The sequence below is a fragment of the Peromyscus leucopus genome, chromosome 13, assembly GCF_004664715.2.
Source record: "Peromyscus leucopus breed LL Stock chromosome 13, UCI_PerLeu_2.1, whole genome shotgun sequence".
NCBI lineage: Eukaryota > Metazoa > Chordata > Mammalia > Rodentia > Cricetidae > Peromyscus > Peromyscus leucopus.
In genome coordinates, this window is record NC_051074.1 from 39808801 (window position 1) to 39836469 (window position 27669).

Sequence of the window (27669 nt, forward strand, 5' to 3'; positions counted from 1 at the left end):
TTTATTTTTTCCTTCCTTTAATCTTAAGTAAAAGAGACGCGGGGGTTCAAAAATAAAAATTTCTTTCCCCATTCCCAAGCCTGTACCCAGCACACCCTTTTCCCTCCCTCATAGAAGCAGGAATGGAGGTACAGGTCATCTGCAGCTGGGGAGGAGGGTGGGGGGCTTCTGAGCTCACTCAGTGTGGGTCTCTTTCCAAATATAAATACATGTGTCAAAACTGGGAAATCCTCCCCACCCATCACCCAAGCACCCTCCATTTCTGCCGGTGTTTGGGGTGGGGGAGGCAGGCACAGACTGGCTGTGGCTTTTACTGCACCCTCTGGGCATGAGCCCCACCAGCCTCTTGCTGCTCATTGTAGAAGAGATGGCACTCGGGGTCTCCCCGAATGGTGGGGGCTCCCTGGATCAGCTTCCCGGTATTGGGGTTCACACACCAGCACTCTCCACGTTGTCCATTCAGAGACATCTTGCACTGAGAGGTAAGAAGGGAAAAAGGTAAAGATCCCCCCTATAGCCACCTTAGCTCGCTTTCTCGTCACTTAACCCAAGGCTGACCAAGTTCCCAGGTGCTCGGCTATTTATTACACGGCGGTCTTTCCTTGCCATAAGTGAAGACGGGGAAGCTTGTCAAAATGCAGATTCCTATACAGGTGGCCCTAAAATGCTTCGTGGCCCACAAGCTGCAGCAGGGTGCTGAGACTGTAGGGCCAGGGGCTGTGCCCATCGCCAGGGCTGCTGGAGACATTAAGACAGAGAAGTGACTCAGCTTCAGTGGGAAACCCAGACTAGAGTGTAGCCACGTCAAAAGATGAAAACCCTCACATCACGATAAAGCGTGTGCCGGGCGCTGTGAGAGCCAGAAATTCCGCCCACTGACATCGAGTCACATCGACAGTCTAGTGACATCTATAGTCACATAATTCTTTTTTTTTTTTTTAAGATTTATTTATTTATTATGTATACAGTGTTCTGTCTGCATATACATCTGCAGGTCAGAAGAGGGCACCAGATCTCATTATGGATGATTGTGAGCCACCATGTGGTTGCTGGGAATTGAACTCACGACCTCTGGAAGAACAGCCAGTGCTCTTAACCTCTGAGCCATCTCTCCAGCCCCCTATAGTCACATAATCGACGTTACATCACACTGCTTTACAGCGTGACCTGAGCAAGATTGCTTAAGTGACTCCTAGAGAGAGAGCTGAGATCTGAACTTGGGATGTTCCCATCCAGGGTCCCTGACCTTATCATATAAGCTTCAGGGATCGCTGTTATAAATGGGTCTGGTGGCTCAGTGGGAATAGGAGAACATCTCATTAGATGTCCTCTTTTTTTCTTCCAAGTTCCAACTGAAACAATTAGCTTACACTTGGAGGGAAAGACATACAAACAGCTTCTAAGGCTGGTGTCATATTGGAGGGGCTAGATGATGATGAAGCCGAGGAAGCAAGACCCAAAAAAGAACAGTAAGAGTCTTGTAGTATCCCAGCTGCTGGCTCCACACATCCCCTCCTTAAGTGAACCCTGCTGGCCAGCCAGTAAGATCACCAGAAGAGTTCTATAAAATACCACACACCCAAAAGATCCAAATCTCTCACACAAAAACCTGGCAACTAAATTTTTTTTTAAAGCTGCCCAGACAATCCCACATGCACTGAGGTCTAAGGGAGTCTGTTTACTAACAGGGTGACAGTCCAGTTCCCACTGTCCCCACCACACCCCGACTCCTGCCAAGCACATCCCCTGCCCCCTCCCTTCTCCTCCGTCTTCAAGAAAATGCATGGTTTCCCCTGTAAGAGGTTGTGAAGTGGAGGAGGAAATGAGGGGTGGACCACCTAAAAGGACTTATACACACAGAGAAGCAGGAGGGTAGAGGCTCCTGGGAGTTTACTCAGACTTCCTTAACTCTTGCTAAGGTACCAACTACTATGTTTAGAACTAGACTTTTAGTACTTAACTCCCCAATTTCCCATCTCTTGAGATACCTAGGCACCAAAGAGGCTACTTGGCCAATGGCTAAATTGGTGATTCTGAGAATACAGTTCATGGACCATTAGCAACCCACAGCAGCTTCTTAAAAGGCAAACTGTAGGTTCCTAGCCAACCTACTAAGTGACAACCACTGGAGGAGGGCCCAGGGGTCAGATCTCAGGAGAAACTGAAGCGAGAGGGCTTAAACCTACTTCTCTCACTTCTCCAGGGCCCTCCTTCCTGACAGACACCCGACAGACAGAAAACAGCCGGGAGAGTGGAGTCAGCCCTGACCTGCCTGAGGACCAAGAGGGCAGCCTCCTGGAGCTGATGCATCACCCTTTTGGTTACAGAAGCCTGCATCGAGGCTCAGCTCTCAGCTTCCAAGATGACGAGCAGGTTCAGTGTGGCCTAAGCACAGCAGGGCTCAGGGCTGAGGAAGGGCCTCCCCAGCCCAGGCTGGCGCCCACACTCACCTGTTTAAGGTTATACAGGCCGTGCTTGTCACAGTTGGGGATGTGTAAGGAGTAGAGGTGTTCCAGAGGGCCCCGGTCATCCGGAAGGCGCATGGTGGAGATGCGTTCCAGGACTTGGTCCAATTCCTGCTGGCAAGGGGTCTAAAGGCAAAATGGACACCTGGGGTGAGAAAAATGAGCCCACAAAACCCCAGTACTAGACAAGGTCTCATAAACCCCTCAACACCAAGCGGCTAGTAAGGCAACATCCATGGCAACCAACCCCACTGTGCCCTCCTAACCCTCTAGAAAGTCACATGGCTGTGAATTTTCCCTGCTCTCCTCCAACTCTGACAGACAACAGCTTGAATGAGTCAAAGCGGGCTCCCCTTGAAAGATTAGAGTTTATGTCTCAAGCCATGGCCCAATCCAATTCAGACATTGTTCCTAGACAGTTTATACCCCAGCCCAATGCAAATGCTGTCCTTGTACCCCAGCCAATGGCCCAAGCTCCATTCCCCTAACATAACCTGACCAGGGTCAATTGCCCAGACAGTGAAGCTGAGCTGGTGAGAAACTCATCACGACACAGGGGAGCGGCTTCATTTGCACTTCTGGATTTTTCTCTCCCGGTATTCCAAAGTCCAACGGACATGGGAAGGTTTTAGGAGAGATGTCAAGAAAGCATGTCAAATCCATGTTAGAGACAGAAATGCCATGTGGCTCCCAGGTCATCAAGTATGTCAATGACACTGTTTGTTTTTTTGTTTGTTTGCTCATTTGTGGCAGAGTATGTGGGACACAGTGTGACATCCTTCCCAAGGGTGAGGCTCCCTTTCCACAGCCTCCTTCCTCCGTCAGACCCCCTTCCTCCATCAGACCCCGTTCCTCACTGACCCTAGCAGGAGGTGGCCGCAGCTTCTTGGGCTCCTCCAGGCTGAGGTGGTGTTTGCCGCCTTTGCCCATCTGCCGGTGCTGTTCGGTGACCTTCTCCCGGAGCACAGCCAGCTCCTTCATGCCTGACTTGAGGGGCTTCCGGCCAGCACTGCTTCCACCTCCCAGCATGTTCAAGGTCCCATCCACATGATTCTCCACCAGGCTTCCTTCAGAGTGGTCATCACCAGTGTCTGCAGAGAAGAGAAGAGACACTCCCGATTCAGCTCCCCAGACAGATGGGGCCTGCTGAAGCCTACCCTAAGGGAGGGGGGCTGTAAGAATAAGGGAGAAGCCTGACAGCTATGCCCATGGCCCATGCTCCACAGCTTAGCTGGACTAGCCATCTAGTCACATGGTAACTCTTTGGGAGATATCATGGGCTGGATACAAAATGTTTGAACTCTTGCTCCCTGGGTGGCGACACTGCTGAGGGAGGCTGTGGAGCCTGGCTGGTGGAGGGGAGTTACTGGGGGTGGAACTCTGAAGGTTAGGGTCCCACCCTGCTTCTGGTTCAGACTGTGATGCGACAAGCCTCCTGGATGAAGTCCCCTGAAACTATCACCCCAAATAATGCGTTCCTCCTCTAACGTGGCTTCCATGGGACATCTAAGCACGGTGATAAATAGGCCACTGGCATCCCCTATCTTTCACACACAAGTTGGAGCTCATGGAGGCCAGGTACTGTACTTGACCAAGATCATGACGACCCTGGTAAGTGATGGACCCAGGAGTCAAACTCAAGCTGTGTGACTCCGGAGAAATGGGAGAGCCATCCTCAGTTCTGCCCTCATTCTCCAAAGCTGGGACAGAGGAGCCCAGAAGGATGAAGACAGCCACAAAACTCTCAACATGGAATGGAAATAGGTCATCCCTAGGTCCATCAGAATCTACCAGACTCGCCCACAACCATCCTAAGTTTAAATTCTCCTTCATTTCTGGTCTGAACAGGGCAGTCTGAGCAGGACTGAGGCTTAAAACTACTACCATGAGCTCCCTGAGCTATGGCACAGTTGGCAAGGGAGTACCAGGCAGACAGCCACCTGCCAGTGAGTACCAGGCTCCAGCACTCCCGTCCCTCTTCATCCACTCATGCATCCCTGATGAAATTCCCATAGTCCTTTGCTCCTAGGCGCCTAGGCTGCTACAGTACTAACCCCACTGGCTTTGCTTTGTTTTAACATCTACCTGTGTGTTGCACCCCATCCCACTGAGAGGCCTCAACGCAGGAACTACATAGGATAGCACTGACTCTGTAGATTTAGCTTCTCACAAGGCATGAAACCTAATCGAGCTGTCTGCTAGAGAACAGCCCTTCAGTCTCTTGAGACCATCTTACAACCTGCCGCATGCAGCGGACACTAGAAGCAGCCCCGAGATTGCAGTCTCAGCCTGGCTCACTCATGTCTTTCCAGGGTAGATAGACAGAAGGGGAACTGGGGGATCAGGTCTGCAACCAGGGACATGTACTGTCAGTCCAGCCGCAGCCCAGGGGTCCCAGTAAAACCTAGGTGTTTTCAACAAATCTTGCATCACTCAGCCCAGCTTCTAATGCTCACTCAAAAGCTTTACAGTCCCTGCCCCCAAATGGGATAACTCTTCAAGTACTTCTGTGGGGACGTTAAGGCATGTAGTTCCCAGAGGACTCTTCAACATCCATTCTGTACAGAGGGCATCAATGGTCCCGCTCTTAGGCAGTACCACAAGTTGGAAAGAGGCAGAATTAACTGCAAAAGATAAGGCGCACTGCCCTGTTTGAGTCATTAGAAACTAGACGAAGCTCAGCTCTTCCACACCAGGTGCAGTCCTGGGTACCAGTGTTGATAGCTACACCTGCTGCCGAGAGGTGCCTTAGCATCCAAAAGCAATCAGGGAAGGTTTGTTCCACACCATCCCTTCATGCAGCTGTGAACTCCAATAAACGCAACCCTTGCATTCTTAGGTGGATACAGAGGTAGAGGGCAGGAGCCCTGAAGAGACGTTTAAGGAGATCTGAAATGAGCCAAACCTTGGGAAACAAACATGAGAGACCTCTGAAATGCTGAGAGTTCTTCACCAGTTCCTGATAATTAACCTTCGAAACATCATGCACTGTTCTGGTCAGTCCTTACCCCAAGGGCCAGGGGTTTCCAGACCAATGCAGAAATGACTAGGCTCCATGCAGGGTAGCTCTAGCTCTTCTGTAATAGCTAACTCCCCCACCCCCACCCCACTTGCACCCACAGTCACACTAGTCCACAGGTCCAGGGAACAGGGCACGGGGTCTTCCCAGTGCATCCAGAGCACTCAGCTGGCCGATCTATTGTTTCCAAGCCCTCCCGGGCACTTCAACTACAGACAGTAGCCAAAGAAGAACCCCTCGGCTGAATCAAGGTCAGTCCAACATTGAATGCCCAGAACACCTTCTGGCAACCCTGGAGTCCTATCTGCAAAGAGACTGGCACTCTCCATGCTAGATACTCGGGTTTGGCGTCTACAGGCAGGGCAAACTTATCCATTACACACAGCAGACACAGGACGTAGAAGCCGAGAAAATGTTTTTGTTCACCTTAAGGTCAGAAGATAAAAAATAAAACTTTTAAAATCAAAAAGTCTTAACATATAATACTGATATACTTGCACTTATAAGGCCAGACGTTATCATTTTAAAATGTTTTTTTTTTTTTTTTTAATGGAGGGCCCACAAAGGTGAAAAGGCCTAAGATTCATGCAATGTCCTAATGTGATCCTTGCTTGGATCCAGGCCCCAGAAGACCAGGGTCAGTTGGGCAGCTCTCTCCTGTGAGACTAGTTGGCTTCCTGTCCTGAGAGGTCCCCAGCCTCCCCAAGGTGAAAGTCCATTTGTCCATCCTCACAGAGGCCATCTGAATTCAAGGGCATGTTTCGTTCTCTCCCTTTATTGATCTCACTACTACCAGCAAACATGCCAATAAGGTGGGGAAATCCACAAGCATGGCTTTGCTGACACAAGCTCCCTTTAAAGGCAGCAGGACATCCATTTCCTTCTCTGGAATAGATTGCCGGATGGACCCAAGCAAATACATCCTGAAGCAGGAGCCCAAGGAAGAGGAACAAAATGCTGGCAAGTCGAGAGGAAAGGGATGGAAGGCTGAGAAAGGCCCAGCGCCTTGTCAGTATCCCTGGCCAAAGGTGTTCAAAGGTTCAAGACCAACGTCTGAGTCTACAGGAAAGGACCCCTTTCCTACTCAGTTCTGAAGTCCCGAACAAATTCCTTAAGCTCCCTGTGCCTCCAGTGACCGTCTGTAAATGAAAGCAAAGGGCTTCCAGCTTCTGGATCTTGCTAGAATGATTCCCAAGAGCTGTTCATGTTATATGTGGAATGAAGCATGATGGGAGTATCTGGATAAGCTCATAGATGCTATTTCTCCATATTGGCCCCCACCTCACCTGAACAAGCACCCCCCACCCCGCTGCCTCCCATCATACATTTTCTTTTTCTTCTTCTTCTTCTTCTTCTTCTTCTTCTTCTTCTTCTTCTTCTTCTTCTTCTTCTTCTTCTTCTTCTTCTTCTTCTTCTGGAGCTGAGAATTGAACCCAGGGCCTTGGCGCTTGCTAGGCAAGCACTCTACCACTGAGCTAAATCCCCAACCCCATATACTTTCTTATAGGCTACAGAAGTGACCCACAGGAAAACATGCCAAATAGGAATTTCAGCTACAGATGGAATGTTGCCTCAGAACAAAAATACCAAGTTGCATTCTTTTCCGCCTAAGAAAGTTAGATCCAGAATAGTATTTATTAAGCAACCACTTCTACAAGCAGCTAAGCAGGCTATGTACAGAGGTCACTGCAGGAAACATTTCTTAAGCACCCCCAAGATCTATGTGAGAAAGGCTTCAACCTCCGAGGTAATCGGTAGGGACTTGCAGGGCCTCTGAAGGGACCTTGAGACGTCCCCTACCGTTGCTAAGCCTTGGCTGTTCTCCCCAACATAGCAACTAAGGAAACGGATCAACATGGAATCTCACAATTATATCAACATGCGAAAAGTAAAGCTTTTTCAAAAAGAAGGAAGGTAGGCCAAGGAATAAACAAAACAGAGCCCTGAATGGAGGAGGGTCTGAAGAGCATGGGAAACTCCCTTTTCCCTCACCTTGCTGTACAGCCACATCATCCCACTTTAGACATGTGGAAATGAATCGGGCAGCTGAGATCAAAGGGAACAGAGGGCTTATCCTCTTTTAGAACTGGCAAACCTGAGGCCCAGGTCCATCTGGGTCTACAGGAGCAAACATACTCTGCCATCATCAGAGAAGCTTCACCCCTGGCGCGGGGACCCATGTTGTCCATTGACCTACACTTACTAACCTGGCCAGGGAGCCCAGCTGGAGGCGGACATCAGAAAAGAGGTCCATGTCCAGTTCATGCATCCATACAACAGTTTTAAGACTTAGTTATGGCACGTCCCTCTCTCTCTAAGGCAATCCTGTTTGAGCATCAAGGACCTTACTCAATGAATCAAAATCTCCATGTTTTCTAGAGGCCTGCCTTCTTCCAGGGCCAGGTTCTGGTCCCGCTGCTCCACTTGGAAGTCCATGGTTCATGATCTGTGGGAAATTCTAAAGCGTTATTAGCAAAACAAACCCCAAGAAACTAAAAGCAACCCCTTGTTTTGAGTACTTGGCCCTGGTCCTTGCCCCGCCTGCAGGGCTTCAACGGGTTCTCAACCACCCTAAGGAGGGAATGTAGGGACAGGAGAATACAAAGGAAAAAACACCAAGTCTGGATTCTGATCAAGGTGCCACTTTATTTCTCTTCCACAAAGGTTTATATAGTTCCACAGGGTTGGGGGAGCAAGAAGCTGCCATCTGCATAAGGTGGGGCAAGCTAACAGGATGTTTGTATGGGATGTTTACAGGGTGAGAGGGTCAAGGGCTCTGACTCAATGTCCTGTTGCTAGGCAACCTGACTGTAAGATGATCTAGTTCCCTGTCTTATTGAGGGTCTGTATTTTTCCACTAACTAGAGATTCTGTCCTTGTCCCTGACAGGTCCTTATCTAGTATAGTCAGAAATGAGCCCTTACCCCCAAGCCATGACCGTCTTCCTAGTGAACCAACTAGCCTTCTTCCTGCCTTGTGTTTATTCTAAACTATTTCCCAGCCTTCTATCTCATTTTGATCCCACACTCTGGGAGCTCAGGCACCACTGAGGTGAAGACCCTCAGTCTTCAACAGGCGCTGGCCTTCCAGACCTGATGCGATCAGTCGCCTCTGAGCATCAGAGGTCAAGGATTGAGTGCTGGGTGCCTTCCAGTTCTGGCCGGACACAGAACTCGAATGGCCCCTCTGCTGTCCATCCCTCCAAAAATGCACTTAGCCTGGGCATCTGCTGGCCCTCTTCCTACTCAGGCAACTTCTCTACTAATATCCATGGCAACAGAAAATTCATGATCAAACTCAAATGAGCAAAGCACCCCCAGAACCAGCCGACGGAATTCCACACTCAGGAGCTGTCTTTCTTCCGTGGCTTTGGCCAAACTGTTTAATTTTCCTGATCTCACGACTCTTAAGTCGGAGCAGTGGGAATAATGGCCACAATCTAAACATGATACCATTTTCTTACTCTCCTCACTCAAACTTTCATTACGGGAAAAACCAAGCTTTCTACAAGACGGATGGATGATCTGTTTCTTGACTGCGTAAATGTAGGATTATCTGCATGTAGGGGGGAAAGTAGCTTATATCTAATAATAGAATCATCAAATACATGGAAAAAACTAATTAGATGACAGTTGCCCAATATTCTCTGCTCTGATCTGATATTTCTCCATTTTGGTTTTTAAGATTTTATTATTTATTTCATTGTATGTATAATATGGATTTTTTTAAAGATTTATTATTTATTATGTATACAGCATATGTGACTGCAGGCCAGAAGAGGGCACCAGATCTCATTACAGATGGTTGTGAGCCACCATGTGGGTACTGGGAATTGAACTCAGGACCTCTGGAAGAGCAGTCAGTGCTCTTAACCTCTGAGCCATCTCTCCAGCCCCAATATGGATTTTTTTGCCTGCATGTATGTCTGTACGTCATGTGCACGCAATATCTGCAGATGCCAGAAAAGGATTTCGGATACTCCCTGGAACTGGAGTTAGATTGCTGTAAGCCATAACGTGGGTGCTTGAAATCAAACCTGGGTCCTCTGCAAGGGCAGTGAGTACTCTTAACTGCTGGGCCAGCTCTCTAGGCCCCTCAGTTTGATTTGGAGGGAGTGTATTCTATGTTTTGTTTTTTTATTTTTTCACTTTTTGCAGTTCTGGAGACGAGCACACACTGCAGGAAGTAGGGAGGCAAGAGAGAGAAAGAGGTGCCTATTTGTTGTTTAGTTTATATACATGTTTGTTTGTTTTTAAGGAGACCCTTGCATGGACTGGAAGTTTAAAGTAGATGATTTTGCTTTGTTTTTCTTTCGTGGTTCCGGATATGGAGCCCCGAGTCTTGCAGCCACGAACTGCACACTCCACCATGGAACTATACGCCCAGGCTAGTTATAAATCCTATATGTGGCTACACAGCAAGGCTCTCTGCTGCTAAGCAGAAGTCTTTGGGCAAGATCAGGCTTGCCTAAATTCATTTGACCTACAGAATTTGTGCCAAGAGGGAAGGAAGGGGAGGGAAGGAGACCGGGGGGGAGGGGCGGGCCAGAAGTACCCAGCATGCATGGGTAAATGTCCAGTACACATAGGAAACAGATTGTGTTAGTGAAAATTGGAAGCTACTCCCTTTAGAAGGCAGATCACTACCACCACATTCACCTTCATGGCAACCACTCCCCAGCACACGCCGCAGGAAGTAAGGGAGCCAGAAGAAAGGGAGCCCCACTTGTTTGTTTAGTTAATATTTAACCTGAAGACCTTAGTCTTTTGAAGTGACATTGTATTTTCCCCCATCATTTTTTCAATAGGTCCAGGACAGCAGGCAGCAGTGGCCTCTGGCTCTGGAATCCAGAACAGTGTACAGGGATGCCTTTATACAGAATGGTGCACAGGGGTCCCTAAATATGGAATGGTGCACAGGGATGCCTGAATACAGAATGTGCACAGGGATGCCTGAATACAGAATGTACACAGGGATGCCTGAATTCCGAACAGTACTCGAGTGTTCCTGAATTCCAAATGGTGCATGGGGTATCTGATTCTTAACAGTGTAAAGGGATGTTTGTCATGGTATAAGTTAGTCCCCAGGACACAGTCTACTTTAGTTACCAAGTGACCCTCTCTGGGTTGGTTGGTCCATCTACCCTCTGCTGACATCCAGCTTCTGTCCTAACTCTCATCCTTGACCCCGTCCCCCCTACCTCCCAGAATCCAAAGCCAGTCAAGTAAAGCCTGGCATCTCTTGGGCACCACCGCCCATGGCCACACTCTAGAAGAATGTCTCCTTGTCCAGTGGACCACAACAGACAGCCCTCCTCTCAGAATCATGCTTGTGGAAGGAAATGGTCGGTGTTTAGATCCACAAGCCTCAGGGACCATCCTATTGCTATTGCTCGGAAAAGACTGTCAAGTGGAAAGCTGAGGAAGTGCATGCCCTCCTCCATGTGTGGGAGAGCAAGGCACCAGAGCACAAAAAAAAAAGGGCAGAGCACTGACCACTTGCCTGAGGAACCCCCATCCATCCCGCCATATTCTTGCAACACAGGTCTTTGAGCTCCCAAGGCTGACTCAGTTCTAGCGTGGTTGGAGAAGCAGTGCTGCCTTGCAAGTCAAAGGACATGGTTCTGACCCTGAATTTACTGCCCGTGGTGCTGGGAGTGATGCCAGGCTGGGTGCTGAGCAGGACTAGGCATCAGTGTGTTGTTCATCTCTAAGTCGGGCAGTTGGGCTAGGTCACAGTGTCCAAACGTTAACTGTACAAGAGGGATCATCTGAAACCTTTAAATACAGTCCTGGACCCAAGCCCTGGAGATCCAGAAGCATCAAGCCTGGGCCAGGACCAAGGAACCTGTATTTCAAACAAGAACCCTCAAACACTGGCGTTTCCAGGGTTCCATCTTTCTTTGATTCTTCTGCGGGGCTTTCTTGAAGTCCTTGGTGAGAAGAAAAAGAGATCTCTTCTATTGGAGCAGGACAGCCTCGGGTAAATACTTCAAGCTGTCTCCCCATTGCCTCCTGGGTTTGTAGAGAGACACATATGGATGCTTACACACATGCAGAGGGGCTGCCCTCCTTGGCCAGGCACCATGGAGATTTCTAGAGCATGCCCTCACACTGCAGGCTCCCCCTGAGTGAACACAGCCTCACTGGAGCCTCCCTGCCTGTGCATACTCAAAAGGGCTGCTTTATAAACACCAGGTTCATTCCTGGAATCGCGAAGACCTGGGGAGGGTCAGAGCTGAGGCAGACAGTTTGAGAAAACAAAAACATACTCAAATTCAGCCCAGGTCCTCTGGGGCTCTGCTAGCCAAGTTGTCCTTGAAGAGCCAGAGAAACCGATATCAAGACAGGCAACAGCCGCTACCAGTTTTCCCTTCTTCCCATGAGTCCTGAACATTTCTCCTCCAGCTCGCTCACGTCATCCAGAAACCTGGCAAAGTGACTCAGTGGCCAAAGGCCCAAGTGAGGAGTGTGTGCGCCTTAGCGGACACTGGGACCCAGAAGCTACAGGGACAGAAGGAAAGTATCTGACCCCCAAGGTCTACTTGTGCATAAAGTATGTGCATAAAAAAAAAGTTCCACTATCTGTAGTTGTAAATGATTAACATCTTGACCAGAAGGTGCTATACAATTGGCAAATGAAAACATAAAGTGGATATGGAGCAGCCATAAAGACAAGCTTTCACCTGTGTGAACACCAAGAGATGCATAGTGAGAGCAGCCTAAGGTAACCACCAGCCGCTCCTCCCCATCTCAACGAGGGTAACGGTGAACTTGAAGAGTCCTAGAGAACTCCTGACTAGACAAGGCCTTAACTGTGCCATGGCAGGCACACCACTGCCACTGGTTGACACGATGTTGCCGGTACGAGACCAGTAAGTCTCTCCATGGGCCCCTCTCCATTGCTCTGTGACACGGAGAGGTGGAAGGCTGTGTCAGGGGAAGAAGACCCAGACCCAGAGGCAGAGGGTCCATGACTCAAGAAGGACAGAAATGAAGGAATGAAGACGCTCAGCCCAGAGAACAGAGAGAGTCAAGTGTACCCTGGTGCAGCCCAAGGGGTCAGTGGTGTGGGGCTTCCGCAGATGCAAAGAGGTAGAGATGTCCACAGGGCTGTTCTGCCTCCCCAACAACAGGTAAGAGGAGAGATCCAGGCAATTACCTAACTTGGAATTTCACAAGAAAGAAGAGAAATAAGTGACAAATAGCAGGGGGAAAAAAATCACACATATCCTCTGGGATAACTTAGGAGGACCTTTGAAGGAATAAGGAGGATGGATAATGTGGCTACTGAGGACGCAAAGCCACTTGACTTTGAGTTGATAAAAAGACATCACTGGACAAAACATCCTAGTAATTCAACTTTACTTCCGTCTTAGTACTTTAGGTCTAGTCCTTTAACAAACATGGGGAGATGCGGAGGAAATAAGTGTCTGATAAAGGGCCTGTCCCCAAGCCTGACAACCTGAGTTCAATTCCCAGGAGGTTTGAATGACATGTCCCCCCGGGGTCTCTGGCTTTTGAATGTTTGGTCCCTCGTTGGTGGCGCTGTTTAGGAGGTTTGGCTTTGTTAGAGGAAAATGTCGCTGGAGGTGGACTTGGAGAGTAAAGAGACTCTGATCACTCTTGAGTTTCTTGGCTTCATGACTGCAGTTAAAAATGTGATTCTTAGCTTGTAACTCAGCTGCCTAGCCATCTCTTCACCGTCACGCTGATTCTTATCCCTCTGGGTAGTGTTTTATCACAGCTATAGAAAAGTAACTCACATGAGAACTCACACAAGCTGTCCTCTGACTGACACAGGTACCATGGTGCACATGCGCACACGCACACACCCACACACGTGAAAGCAATGCATGTAATTAAAACAAACAAAAATCAGTGAGTCCGTGGACTCAACTTCTCCTCTGACGTATGGAAGCCTCAAAGACGCTAGCTTGGTCTTGGCTTCCCCCAGAGACTTAAAAATTATACTTCATAAAAAGGGACCATTGTGGGAGGTGAGTGATGGAGAGGGGACTAGCAGGGTACAAGTGATCTGAAGGAGGAAATGGAAAAAAAAAAACCAGAGGCTCTAATTAGGCAGGGGGAGGGAGATAGATGCAGATAAAGGAGGGTAAAATAACAGTTAAGGATGTGGGGAAAAGTTGTAAGGAATTATATGATCATCTAAAAATACCTATAGTACACAGAAGTTGGCATATAAATATGCACTTATAGTTTAAATGGAATTCTCACATCTGGGCTAGCATGGAAGGGGCAAAAGCTGACGAGGCTTCAAACCTAGGGGAGGAACCACCGGCAACCAAGGAATACAGAGAGAGGAGAAGTAGTTTCCCAAGGGAAGAGAGCACCACCTGGCTATCCAATTCCAAACTGTCAGCCCTGAAAAATGCATACAAGTAACATTATAGAGATTGGGAAGGTTGTATTTATATATTTAGGAATGTGCATGTATGTGTGTGTGCACCTATATGCATGTGCATGTATATGTGTATATGCATATATGTGTGTATATGTATATATGTACAGATATATGCAACAATATTTTTTTTTAAAAAGAGGCCATGAATGTGCAAGAGAGCAAGGGTAGGTAAATATGTGGAAGGGTCTTGAGGGATGAGAGGAAAGGGAGAAGTGACGTCATTATAACCTCGATAATTAATAAATAGAATTTTAAAAGTTCTGCATCATCACAGATGGAAAAGAGGTTTGCTTTTCTGGAAGATCACGTGCCTTCTTCCTCCAGTCCAAAGAAGCAATTCCTCCCAAGCTTGACTCTCTTCTGTGGATTCTGCCACTTCAGGGACCTCACTGCTTAAGAAGGTCTTCCTAGAGTGTTTATCAAAGGCTGGGTCTTCTGCTCAAAACTGCATTTAGATATGGAGACATCTCTTCTGACCTCATAACGTGGGCAATATTTAACTTTTAAACTATTGTTCTTGTGTTACAGATGGCATGGCAGTCAGCTGTGGGCTGGTGCACAGTATATGATCAATTGTCACTTCAACATTAGAAAAGCTAATTAATGTGAGGAGCCTTCCCCGTCCTTCCCTGGAGTACCTTCCTAATTCGTTGTTTTCTTTAACATCACACCATCTCGGCCTCCACAGCAGCAAGAATGGTTAGGGGATAAATAAACAAGAAGCAGTGAGCAGTAAAAGCATGAGATGGGAGGGACACGCGTTTCTTCTAGGGCCCATATCCAAGCTACTGTCCGCTGTATTTGATTCTGATGATGTGACCCCACCGTCCTGGTCCAAGAAAGCGATACCCACTGACCTTTCCAACCACTCTCCCATCATCACCTTCCCGGTCGGGACGGCCTCCTCTCGGTCTCCACAACACCGCCCCCAGCTACTCCACCCTGACACACTGAACCCAGAGGAAGCAGAAAGAACTGTAAAACCTGCAGGGATGCCCAGGCTTGCCAGCCACACTCTCAACCCAGCACGCCAGTGTCCTGAATATAAATAAGTGTCTTTAAATAGGTCACCGTGCTCTCCTCTTGCTTCAACTCAACGTTCACTGATTTGTGACTCATCGAATACTACATCACATCCATCACCGTCCTTGATGTGTCGCTCTCTTGGGTTGAAGGGGCAACAATCCAAACTAGAGACAAATGATGGCGCCTTGAGCAAGAATTCTCACGTCTGGGCCAATGAGACGGCTCAGTGGGTGAAGGCGCTTGCTGTGCAAGCCTGGTGTCCTGAGTTTGATCCCCAGAACCCACATAAAGGTAGAAGGAGAGAATCAACTCTGCCAAGTTGTCCTCTGGCCTCCACTTGTGCTATATATCCAAACTCCCCCACCAGACAGACAGACACACACACAAAAATAATAACAATAATAATACTTTTTAAAAGGATCCTCATGTCTGGGACATAAATGAGCCATCAGGCTATCATCAGAAGCACCATCGTTAGGGAAGATTTCGATGGCCGTGACTGCCCACTGGAAATCCTCAGACATGGACTCCAAGCTCTGGATTCACTGAAAGCTTTGCCAAGCAATATGCTACACCAGGCATCCTCCTCTGTCTCCTTATTGTCTTGAGACAGGTTCATTCGCTGAACCTCGAGCTTGGTGGGTTTCAACTAGAATGGCTGACCAACAAGCCCCAGGGGTCCTCCTGTCTCTGTCCCCAACACCCCTACACCCCAGCAGCTTTCTTTTTTAGCACGTGGGTGTTGGGGATCCTAACTGGGATCCTCAAGTTTCCATAGCAAGTGCATTTACCTACTGAGCCAGCTCCCCAGCCCTTCCCCCAACCTCACCACCCCCTCCCCCCATCCATGCTACACCTCATCAGAATTCAGGCCCTGACTCCCTCCTGACCTCTGCTGAGATGGGGAGAGAAGAAGGAGGAAGAGATCAGAGTGTGCATACATACCATCAATTTGACTGTTTGAGTTTCTCTGCTTAGTCATTTGTATACACAACTCCGTTTATTGTCAAACCGTCACAAGAGGTTGATGAATTCATAGCCCCTCTCACATTTGATAACAGCCCTGGAGTTTGAAGGCCAGCGGCACAGTTACCTTGTCAGAGGCAGGGCCCAAACCAAAGCCAGGCTACTGGCCTACACAGCTCTTAACTCCTCAGAATGCTTTCTGATCATAAGATCACTTAAGGAAAAGCAACCAAGACATTTCAACCCCTAGGGAAGCAGGTTACCAGTCAATATGCCAAGTGGTCCTGCCCCAACCACAATAACCTTTTCCGACCCAGGAAGCCCAATCCACTTGACCCCTTTATCCTGCCTGGCATGCCTCCTATGACGGTTGGAACAGAACCAGTCAGCATTATCAGGTACGGGGGAAGAACTCAAGACACCAGGGAAACTGCTTTTCTTGGCCTTGGGAACTTTGGGAAGCAAATTCAGCATCCAGGGGAGGCTGGGCATCTCCATCCAGAAGTAAAGACAATAGTCCCCAAAGAAACTCCCTGGGGAGCTGCATAAAGGAATGTTTTTTGATGTTATCCCCCTTAATGACTGCCACCCAGGGAAAAAGAACTTTTCCAAGAAGCAGTGTATGCCTGCCTCACTGATTGTGTGCACGTATTAACTCCGGGGGGAGAGAACACAGGAACAAGGATCCAGGGCCATGGGTTTGCCTTGGCGCTTGACCCAGAACACAGCCCTGATTTCTCCCTCTGACTCTGAGCTGTGTAGAAGGAAATGCCTGCAGCAAGGCATTTCCAACTGTCCTGGACTCATTGTCTGCCTGTCGAGATGGCACCTTGGCTAGCGGCTCTCTCCCACCCCGCAGTCTAACTCCGACCCGCCAGCTGGAAGCCAGCGCCCCCCACCCCCCCATCTTTTCAACCCACCAGGATGAACACACTAAATAGGCTCCTCTAGTCTTCCAAGCTCCAACAACCTGCCAAGGCCTTCGGGGGGCCCCCCGGCCCCCTTTCCCTCCTCGACATCCTGGCTCCGTTCAGTTCCTTGAATGAACATGGGCTAACACACCTACGCCCGTCCACTAATTAGAAACCTCCCCAGCCTTCCCTCCCAGCCAGCTCCACCAGGGTCTGTGGGCTAATTTCCCTGCCCAGCACCTGGAGATGTGCCAGCCCATCCCCTTCTCCCCGGTCTTCACTTCTGCCCTGCTTCCCAACCGCCAGGAAGGGATGTGGGGCAGACAGCCAGAAGGGCTTCAAGGCTTCCAACGGCCTACCCTCCTCAGGGGAAAAAAAAAAGAAAGGGGAAAAAATGTCTAACTGTAGTGGACTGTACTTCTCTCCCAGAAAGCCAGCTCTCTGAGCAAGGTCTCCCTCTGAGTCCTGACTGACACCCAGGCTGAGGCAGCCCAGATCTTCCTTGGCTTTGTTAAGGAACAGAAGGGGAGGGGGCTAGAAGCCAGGGAGGAGGAGGGGAGGGAGGATGGTCCATCCTCCACTAGAGAAAAAAAGGGGGGGAAATCCCTCATTCGGCTCATTGTGGAAGGAGTGACTGGAGAAAACGAAAGTCCCACACGTATCCTTGGTCTCACAACTCATCACTCAAGGGGCTTCACCTTCCCATCCCTACCACGAAGGACCTCAGGGTCTAATTCACCCCACATTCCCCAGGGTCTTGGGTTCCAGCCTAAATAGATACTCACCACCCCTACTTGCCTAGGGTCCCACCTCAATTAGATGCCTAAAAATAGTTGTCACTGAGAACATAAAGGCTACCTCTCAAGAGAGGGCTTTCTAGGGTCCCAGATTCCTCAAACATTAGGCAAGCCCCCAGTACTCAGAAAACCCTGCCCAGGCCAGCATGGCCCTGAGGATCACTCCTTCCCGAAACTGACAGGCAGCAGCCCCATCAAAGCAGTGAGGTCAGCTCTGGAGACCACGTAGTAAGAGAACATTGTCCTGGAGAGAATATCCAAATTCTTTGCCAGGGTCATGCTCAAACCCCTGGCACCCAAGGCTCAGTGACACCAGACCTGAAAACTTCTGTTTCCCTGGAACAAAAAGGGGGGATCTCTGGGGTCTTCACTGGGTTTGGCCACTGCATGCCCCTGAACACACACACCTCCATGTGCGAAGTGTGTGGAGCACTTGTGTTAGTATGTGACCCCACTGTTCTGAAGCCTGTGTCCAGTCAGCTTCTTGGGAGGAACACTTACAGAGAAAGGGCTTCCCACCAAGACCATCCTTGTCCAGTGACACCTCAGGTATTATCCTGTCTTCCCAAGCTCTGGAAGGCTCTGGAAGGCTCGGTCCCTAGGTTGGCTGCCTGGTGAAGGCAGGCAGGACTCCATCCTTTGTCATAAGCCAAATGAATAGGAAAGCTGGCACAAGAACCCAAGAGTCCCAGCTCTAGAGTCATCTCGGTCGCTCTGGTTTTTACTCTGAGCACTGTCAAGTGTGAACTACAGCCCTGGAATGGTCAGTCCCAGAAATTTGGACCTGGGCCCCAAAATGCACTCAAAAAGCCTAACTCATTCATAAGAAATGCAAACCATTTCTTCTCAGCTGGTTTTGTATTGCACTGAAGTGTAGTTTCATGACCTCTTCCACAAAAGGACTCTCTAAAGCTCAATGGACATAGGTCAGAGAAAGATAGACTTCTTCCTTTTATAGGTAAAGAGGTAGGCATCATGTGACACCCCCACAAGACAGCAAGCACTGAGCATTACATATATTATCTACTTTGTTGTTGTTGATGATTTTTTTTATCTTGTTTTATGGAATAGCTAATCTTGTTTGTCAACTCATTGAGTTCTACAATCAAATGAGAGATGATGGGCTTCTAGGTGTGCCTGAGGGGTGTTATCTCAAATCAACTTAATTGACATGGAAAAAACTGCCCACTGCAGGTGGCACCATTCCCTAGGCTAGGGTCCTTAACTGCATAATAGGAGAAAGCAAGCAGAGGAGAAGTATTTATCCTATGCTTCCTGCATGCTGTACCCCTGGTGCCATGACCTCCCCTCCATGATGGACTGCGTCCTTGAACTCTGAGCCAGAATAAACTCTGCCTTCCTCCAGCTGCTGTTGTCAGGAAATTTCATCACAACCGCCAGAAAAGTAGCTAAAACATTCTGTTTTGAGACCCCAAGCTTAGCATGACAACCCTTCTGCTTCAGTCTCCCTAAGATGATAAGCATAAACTATCTGCCTAGCTGTGTTATCTACCTTAACACATGTCCATGCAAATGTAACTCAGTTGAGTCATGAGCATCACCAATTTCTGATTTATAGACACACAAGAAAGAAAAATGGAGGTTCAAAGAGACTAGACATCTTACATCTGAATGCACAGTTGACATGTGGGATTGGGTCCTAAAGAAATGAGCAGCCCACCTGATTTGTCCAGACTGGCCTTCATTGGAAGGGCCAGCTACCAAAACAGCAAAGATGTCACTGGTGAAGATGAAGTCAGCTAATGTGTATGACAACTAGTTTGGTTAAGACACACAACTATTGTGTGTGACACTTCCCACCACTAGCCTAATGTACATGCCCTGAAAGAAATAAAGATTATCCCTCCTTTACCAAACCTGTTTTCTGAGAAAGGCCCGTGCTCACCATGAGTTTTGTTTTGTGGCTTTGTTTGGGTTGTGGAACTCACAATGTAGTCCAGACTGTCCTCTGCTCTTGACTGACCCTGCCTCTGTCTCCCAAGTGCTGAGATTCCAGAGACACATGCCATCAAATCCAGCCCACCACACAGGCTGCTAGATACGGTGTCTGCACTGGGACAGGTTAGTTTAAAAGCACAAGCCGGGCTACTTCCCCCAGAAAATGTTGTCTCCATAGTCCTTCCTCTCCAGAGTGTGTGACTTCTGTCTTCTTCATCTTCCCACTCCATCTCACATGCCGGCCCCTTATGTTTTTGTGGTGTCCTCTCCCTCACCAAAGCTAACAGGGGTGTACCATGACCTAACCGTCACCCAGATGCAACAGGTATCCAGGAACAAAACCTCTGGCCCATAGGCTCAAAAGTATTTTTCCACCAATAGCTCAACCCTGACTTGAGCACAGAGGTAGAAAGGATTCAGCAGCAGGAAGCCAGCAAAAAACCTTAGCTCTTATGCTAATACTGAGCCCATGTAGGCACCTAGGATGGAAGTACAAAAAGCTCCCTTCCTAGCTGGGTGGTGAAGGCCTGTGCATTTAATCCCAGCACTCAGGTGGCAGAGGCAGGCAGATCTCTGAGTTTGAGGCCAGCCTGATCTACAGAGCAAGTTCCAGGACGGCCAGGGCTATACAGGATAAATTCTGTCTGGAACAGGGGAGGGGGGGGGACAAAACTTCCCTCCCCTAGGGGGATGGAGGAAAACTGGGCCCAAAGCAAGCAGTCATTTCAAAATAGGACAAGGACACAAGAGGGGCTGACCCATCTTTGGATGGCTGCCGGCCACCACAGGAAAACGCCGGCCAGAGATAACAAAGAGAAACCGAGGGGGCTGGAACATCTGCCAGCCAGATCTCAGGCTCCCTAGTGAAACATCTGTAACTCTCTCCTCTCTGCCTCCACTTAAGCAAATGCAGCAGGACTCGGCTTTACGAGCAAAGTGCCACGTCCCTTGTCTAAGGAAGTCTCATTCTCTGACCCAGCCCCTGCCTGCTCCCTGACACTCAGCCAGCCTTTTTCATTCCGGAATCTGCGTTTTGTTCAACGTTCCGGTCTCCAGTCACCTTCCAGGCCTCCCTCTGATTGGAGCTGAAGAAGGCTGGGGCCAATAGATTATCCATGCTGCTTGTTCTGAACACTGTCCACCTACTTACCATGTAGTCAAGGATTCCAGCTGGGCCCGCAGTGGAAAAAGGCACAGGAAGAGGCAACCATGTGTGTGTCTGGGCGGGGGAGGGGGAGGGAGCTACAGAGACTTCAAGGTCAGGATAGAGGCAAGAAAGAGCTGAAAACGGAGAAGGCAAACACTCAATGCAGCCACGGTGGCAGACAGTTGCAGCATTGAGACCCAACCAGTGAACTAAAGGTGTCTGCCCCTCCTCCAATCCCTTCTGCAGCCCTGGCCCTACTTCCAGGTGTCATTTACCCTCTTCTCCATTCCATTAGCAGGGTAGTCCTGATGGCAATCCATCTGACTTTTTATAACAGTGAAGGGCCACGCTCATCTGATGCTGAGACCTCTCCAAGTAGGCCCTCAAATGTCTGAGGCTGGAGGGATGGACTCCTGCTTCCGAGCAATCTGTGACACTTATTATAATTACTACTACTATTCTGGGGGTCGGGGGGTGGTGGTGGGAGGGGGCACATGCCACTGCACGGCTCTAGAAATTAGAGGACAATTGGAAGGGATTGGTTCTCTCCTTCCACGCTAGGTTCTGAGGATTGAACTCAAGTCACCAGGCTTGCATGGCAGGGTGTTTTTATTTATCAGCTGAGTCATCTCCGCAGCCCCAGAGTGCTTTTATAGGGTTACTCTGAGATGCCCCTACCCACCCTCATTGTCAGGAAATGTTCTAAGATGTACCGCTAAGGTAGACTGGCAGCGAGGGCCATCCCAGCCTCCCTCTTCCTTTGGCTCCCTAGCAAACTCAATAGGTGGCCGAGAGCCCCTTCATAGAGAAACCTTCCATAAACACAGCCAGTGGGTGGCTTCTCCTAATTCTCCTACCTGTTCTAACTCAGAGCATCCTGAGCTCTAGTTTGTTAAAGTGCTTTTTAAGTTTGAAACATTTACAAAAGGTTTCTGCTTTGTTTGTGGGTTGTTTTGGTTTGGTTTGGTTTGGTTTTTTGTTGTTTTGTTTTTTGAGGGTTGTTTTTTTTTTTGTTGTTGTTGTTGGTTGGTTGGTTGGTTGGTTGGTTAGTTGGTTGGTTAGTTTTTTGGTTTTTTGAGACAGGGTTTCACTGTGTTGCCCTGGCTGTCCTGGAACTCAATTCTGTAGACCAGGCTGGCCTCAAACCCACAGAGATCCACCTCTGCCTCTGCCTCCCTCTCTGCCTCTGGGATTAAAAGCGCCAAGTTTTTCTTTTTTAAGAAATTTTATTATTTGTTGTTATTGTGTATGTGGGAGGCTGGGCCCACATGCATGGCACAGGTATGAAGGTCAGAGGACATTCATGGAGTAGGTTCTCTCCTTCCACCTTAACAGGGGCTCCAGGGACCAAGTTCAGATTGCCACACTAACACCTTTGCTACCCACTCAGCCATCACTGCCAGCCCACAGATTTGTCCTTCTTCAGGCTTTCTCTTAAGGAACTGGGTCATCATTGCCACACAAAGGAAACCATGCAGGGAACATTGCTGACATTTGTAAAAGGCGGGGAATGAACCTGAAACAAAGACTGGACATCCAAGCGGCTTCCAATCCCAGCCCCTGGACCAAGGCAGGCCAAGGCCACAGTATGTGCCTCCCCGGCCCCCTGCACTGCCCTGACTCTCACGCCTTGGTACCCAGAGCCACACCCTGCACAGGTCCCAAACCAACCAACTCCAGGAGTCCCCAGCCATCCTAGAGCAGTGGCCTTAGTCCGTGCCTCGCCCTTCCGTGGTCCTCAGCGGAGTGCAGCTACTTAGCCGGACTGGGTAAGTTCTGTCCAGAATCGGGGCAAGGAAGTAGAAGGTGGTGCTAAGAATCAGCAGAGTACAGGGAGTCCCACTCATTCCAGAGTCTATTTTACCATTTTTGAACTCGGTATGCAAATTTATGCAAGACAAGATGCAAAGCGGTGCTCTGAGCCAGAAGTCCCAGTGGCTTTCTCCCCCTTAGTCTTGAAGCCGAAGGGAGTCACTGTAAATCAGGTCCCCCTCTCCTAGTAACTGAAGACTCGGGCCTCCCCGCGCCATCACCTACCAGCAGGCTGGCCCTTGTCACTCTGGGACTTTAAATGACTGAACATTTCTATAGCACCTTTATATGTGCTCAGGGCCAGACAGCCACTTGGACGGCCCTGCCCCTCAGCATAATCCTTGCATTGTATGAAATGGGGAGGGGGGGGGGTGGAGCAGAACAGGAGACAGGGGAACTGCTGAGGAACCAGCCTGGCTGAATTCTGAAAGGGCTTAGCCTGGCCCAAGCCTCCACCCCGTATTCAGTGACCCCCACCAGAGATTTTTTTTGGGGGGGTTATTTCTGCCACCCCACCACCTTATTCCCTCCCAGACCCTTTATAAAGCACGGAGTTGCGACAGTTCTCGGGAGTTTGCTTTTCATTTTTTTTTCTCCCGGGGCCTGATTCCCAGCCTGATTTCTGTTTCTATGAACTGAAAAGGCCCAGCCCATCACCTCTTAGGATGCAGGATCCCCCCCCCCCCCCCGCAGCCACTTCTACCCACTGATGTGCCCACCCCCACCCCCTGCCTTCCTGCCATTCCCCAGGAAGCCAAGCCACACAGCCCCTGAGTCCCTGGGAACAAAGACAAAAGAACCAGCAGCAGAGCCGGAACTTCGTGGAAATAAGAGGGGTATGCTTAAAATTCTCAAAAGCAACCTGCTCAAAGAGGATGCTGCCGGTGGGGGGAGGGGGCTCGGCCTTCAGAGTCGGGAGGAGAGGGGGTAAAAGACTGTGAGCGGGGAGGCAGGAGCCTTCATGGCTCAGATCCGTCTGGGCCGGGTGTGAGATCTCCCTCCCCACCACTGGGACTTCAACATTCCCTGCCCCAACTCAAAAGCGTCTCCCACCGGCCCAGAAGCCCCCCGATCTTTGCCCCTCTTCTAGAGGCCCTTGCAAAACCAGGCTCCCTCCCAAATGACTCCTCTGAGAGCCCTGCTGGCCTGCTGACCACCGTTTTCAAGTGTACCTACTCAGCTTCCAGTTCCCACTCCCACCCCACCCCCTACCTTGGTTAATCATCCCCCCCCCCTTCCAGACAGGAACACAAGAGAAAAATGTGGAAGGCATCTGGACCTTGCTTGGGAGAAGGCTGAGGCAGCAGCTGGGAAGAGTCAGTGGAAGGGAGACCCATACATAACCAGGCAGAAAATCCAGAGTGACATTCTTCCCACGAACTCACCTCATTGTCCCCTAGCTCCCCTGACAACCCCTGTCACCCCACCTCCCCCACCCCTCCCCCACCCCCGCCGCCTGTAAGGAAAAGTGACCCAGGGAACCGGCCCCATCTGTTGCCTGCACAAGACTCCAATCTATTTCAGAGTCTTGGGAAGCAGGAAGGCTGGATTTCAGGGTTAGAATGAATGCCATGGGGGGCGGGGAGGGGGGGTTGAGGAGGAGGCACTAAAACCATGAGAGGACAGTACGCCAGGATTTGATGACATGGTCAAAATTTGAAGGATTCTTCAAGGCCTGTTGAGGAAGATGATTCTGGGGCCCCAGAGGTGATGGGGGAGGAGGGAGGGCGTGGAGAGAGGACTTCTTTTTCTTTTTATTATTATTTAGAAGTAAGAGGCAAGGATTAATTCCAAGGCAGGCTAAGAGAGAAGAAAGAAAGCCTGGGACTCCAATCAAAGAAAGCCCCACCTTGCTCTGCACTCAAGGTCAACAATGTCTCCAAGAATGAGAAGGCTTCAACTGACCTCTAACTCTGTTGGGGCTGGGCGATAGCAGAGCCAGGGAAAGTGTGGGGTGCACAAAGAAATCGAAAAGCAGCAAGAGAATTTGTACTCTCTTCCTTCCTTCCTTCCTTTCTTCCTTCCTTCCTTCCTTCCTTCCTTTCTTCCTTTCTTTTCTCTCCCTCCCTCCTTCCTTCCTTCCTTCCTTCCTTCCTTCATTTCTTTCTTTTTTTTAAACCAACACCTCTGAGAAACTTGGTCAAAGTCTCCTTTTAAATATTAGCGAATAGTGGGCACAATTCAGCACTGTCCCCAAGACGAAATAAAACAATTACAGCTTTCTCCAGACCGAATGGGCAGGAGGCTTTTCGTAATGAAGAAGGGGGGAGGAGGGTAGTGAATTGTGTTCCTCAAGTTAACTTTTTTTTTTTTTGAAAGAAGGGCTCCTTAACAAAGAACCCCACCTCCCCCATTCTGGGGGATAGGAAGAGTTCCCTAGATTTAGGAGGAGGTAGGGTGTGAAACACACCCACGTTAAGGGTTCTTGCTTCCCGGCTCTCAAGCTGCTCCAGCCTTCAGACCTGAGGCCCAGATGCTCAGCCGCACAGCTTGGCTGCCAGGGTGCCGGAATGCAGCTGGCGATCGGGCCAAAGTTAACACAGATGGAGCCCCTCCATTCTCCACGGGCAACCTTACCCTATAAAAAAACACCAGGTCTTTTCTTCTCACCCCCCAATGCCAGAAGGAAGGGCCCCTTCATGTCTGCGGTGTTACCTGCGCCCGGTGGCCTCGGCCTACCAGCAACTTCCCCCACCGGGGAGCATTCGACCGGCGGTCACTGACTCAACCTGTGTCCTAAGTACGTTTCAAGTTCCTACAGTCCCAGCTCCAGGCCCACCCCGCCGCCCCTAGATCTGACCAATACTCTCCTCACCACTAAGTCCCGCCAGAGTAGAAGTGAGGGTCACTTTCACCCAGGGAAGACCGTGGTGACACGGTGTCTCCTTCTCCCTCCTCGTCTACCTCACCTCGTTAATCCCGCCGGCTCAACCTCTAGCCTCCCTCCCGGGAATCTTTCCCGCTCTCCTGAGTCTCCCTGGATCAGATCGAGGACTGGGCTGTTTCTCGTCTACAACAGTCCCAGGGTCCAGACAGACTCTCCTTCCCCCACGTGAGGGCTGCCAGTCAGGAGACCCCGCTGAGCTGAGAGATTTTTTTCCCCCCCCAAACTAGTGCTCACTGTCCGCATTACCTGCAACCTGCTGTGGGGTGGCGCCCACGCGACTCTTTGCACAGGTACCCGCGCCGGAGACCAGCGCTTTCAGGGGCAGCTCGGAGCCGGGATTGGGGTAGCAGCGCAGCATCTGGGCGCAGCGCGGGGTGTAGACGCCGCACGCCTCGCCCTCCAGCCGGGCGCACACCGAGCAGCAGCCGCAGCCGGGCTCTCGCACCAGCTCGGCGCAGGGCCCGTTGGGCGGGGGTCCGCAGGCGGCCAGGCGCTCGGGCGTGCAGGGCGGGCAGCGGAACAGCACCTCGGCGCGCACTCCGGGGCCGCAGCCGCCCGCGCCCAGCAGCAGCAGCAGCAGCAGCGACGGCAGGAGCAGCGACAGCGCGGGGCCGCCCAGTCTCGGCAGCATGGTGGCTTGTGGGCTGCGTGAGAGCGGCGGGCGAGCGGGCAGGTGGCACGGTCCTGGCGAGCGCGGGAGACGCCTCCTTGCCTTCTTTCTCTCCTCCCCGCCTGTGCCGGGTCCTAAAAAGCCTGCTTCTCCCCGCCCCCCCTCCCGCCTTCTCCCCTCCCCCTTTTGGAGACCACTCCCTTCTCTCCCCCCCCCCCCAGCACTCCTGTGTGCGGGCACGTGCTTGCGCACACGCCCACTCGCCCACCCTACGTTACTAGGGCATTAAACTGGTCCCCCCACTCCTCGGTGACCACGGCTTTGCGCCCTTCAGCCTTGGCTCGCCCGCTCCGAGAGAGTAAGAATAACTTGGCAAGCGTGGGTAGAAGCGGCGTGGAGTGGGAAAGAGCCGGTGCTTTTGTCTCCTTTCTTTTAGTTTAGTTCGGGTTGGAAGGACTTAGTTTGCGCACTTCCCACGTGGCCGGCTCGGAACTGACTGCTGGGGAGGCACAAAGGCCGTCTTGACCTTAAAGATGTCGGCGCTCACACCGACTCCCTACAGCCCTCGTGTTGCTAGGAACAATGACCTTGAGTGAGTCCCCCAGGAAGTTCAGTCTTTCTAGACCAGGCTGGTCCCAAACCGCACCTCCTAGCAACAACTTCAGTTGCCCAAACCAGAGCTCACGGCTACAACAGATGAAAACCCGCCGTATTTCCTGGTACCTCGCAAATCTCCTCCCTTCCCATTCCTCACCCCCAAGCCCTCTAACCTCTGAGAGATCCAGGCCACCATCTACAAACCCTGCTGTATTTGCCCACCCCACCCACTACACACACTATCTCCCACCCCACCCCCGCCCCAAGAAGTCTGAAGACACACCCACTGCCGGGGTCTTGAAAAGGTCAATTTAGACGCCCCCCCACCCCCGGGTGTGAGCGAAAGCCCTAGCGCTGGGCTGAAGCGCTCACTCAGGTAATACGGATAACAAAAGTGTGGCTACCTCCGTTGTTCCGACTGACAGAGTCACCCAGCTGCCCCCAGCCTCCATCACTCCAGCCTGGACAGGACCTTAATTATTCATTCATCTCCCCGGACTGTGACCTTAACAAAGACCTTCGCTGGGTGAGGTGTCTCCCTTCCCCCACAAGACTTCTCCAAGCCATCCTTTCTAACTCCAGGGCTCCGAGCCTATCTCGTTCCATTCAGCAACTATTTGCTCATGTGTCCGCCGGGCCCCCAAAGGTGAATTTCATGCCTCCTGGAAGGCAAATGTCTAATCTTGAGAAATGAGGAGAGAAAGAGTTGTAGGGGAGAGTCTGGGCGATTTAAGTATCTGGCCATCGTCGGGACCCTTGTGGAAGAGGACTAACCAGATGGAAGAGAAGAGGGATGGTGTAAAATTAAAGCTTGGAGATGCCACAGAGGGAAATGGTGGCTTGGCAATGGGTGCTCTCAACACAACGACCAGCCGAAATGAGGACGCAGAAAAGGAAGATCACAAAGAGACTAGAAAGTCACTTTGGCCAGAGACCAAAACCCCTGGGGAGATGGAGAACTGGCCCGCAAGCCAGTGAATTGTGCTGAGATTTGGCTTACGTTGGGGCGTCACAGGGGCACAGCATCAGTGTTTGAGCCGAGGGATGGT

At 50.3% G+C, this 27669-nt stretch overlaps 1 protein-coding gene across 1 annotated transcript; it reads right to left on the bottom strand.

Moving 5' to 3' along the window:
- Igfbp2 (insulin like growth factor binding protein 2) lies at positions 1–26141 on the bottom strand. Its single transcript, XM_028870019.2, has 4 exons — positions 25660–26141; positions 3327–3556; positions 2451–2591; positions 1–475 (listed from the first exon to the last, which is right to left on the bottom strand). Exons 1-4 carry the CDS (start codon positions 26042–26044, stop codon positions 311–313), a joined length of 921 nt encoding a protein of 306 aa, XP_028725852.1. The 5' UTR covers positions 26045–26141; the 3' UTR covers positions 1–310.
- Positions 26142–27669: the final 1528 nt, after the last annotated feature.

What these genes read in the sequence shown, in the direction of transcription:
- Igfbp2 (XM_028870019.2), bottom strand. Translation starts at nt 26,044, where the DNA reads ATGCTGCCGAGACTGGGCGGCCCCGCGCTGTCGCTGCTCCTGCCGTCG. An exon ending in CACCCCACAGCAGGTTGCAG is followed by an intron (nt 3,557 to 25,659) that starts GTAATGCGGACA and finishes TCTTCTCTGCAG; the next exon opens with ACACTGGTGATGACCACTCT. An exon ending in GCCTGTATAACCTTAAACAG is followed by an intron (nt 476 to 2,450) that starts GTGAGTGTGGGC and finishes CTTACCTCTCAG; the next exon opens with TGCAAGATGTCTCTGAATGG.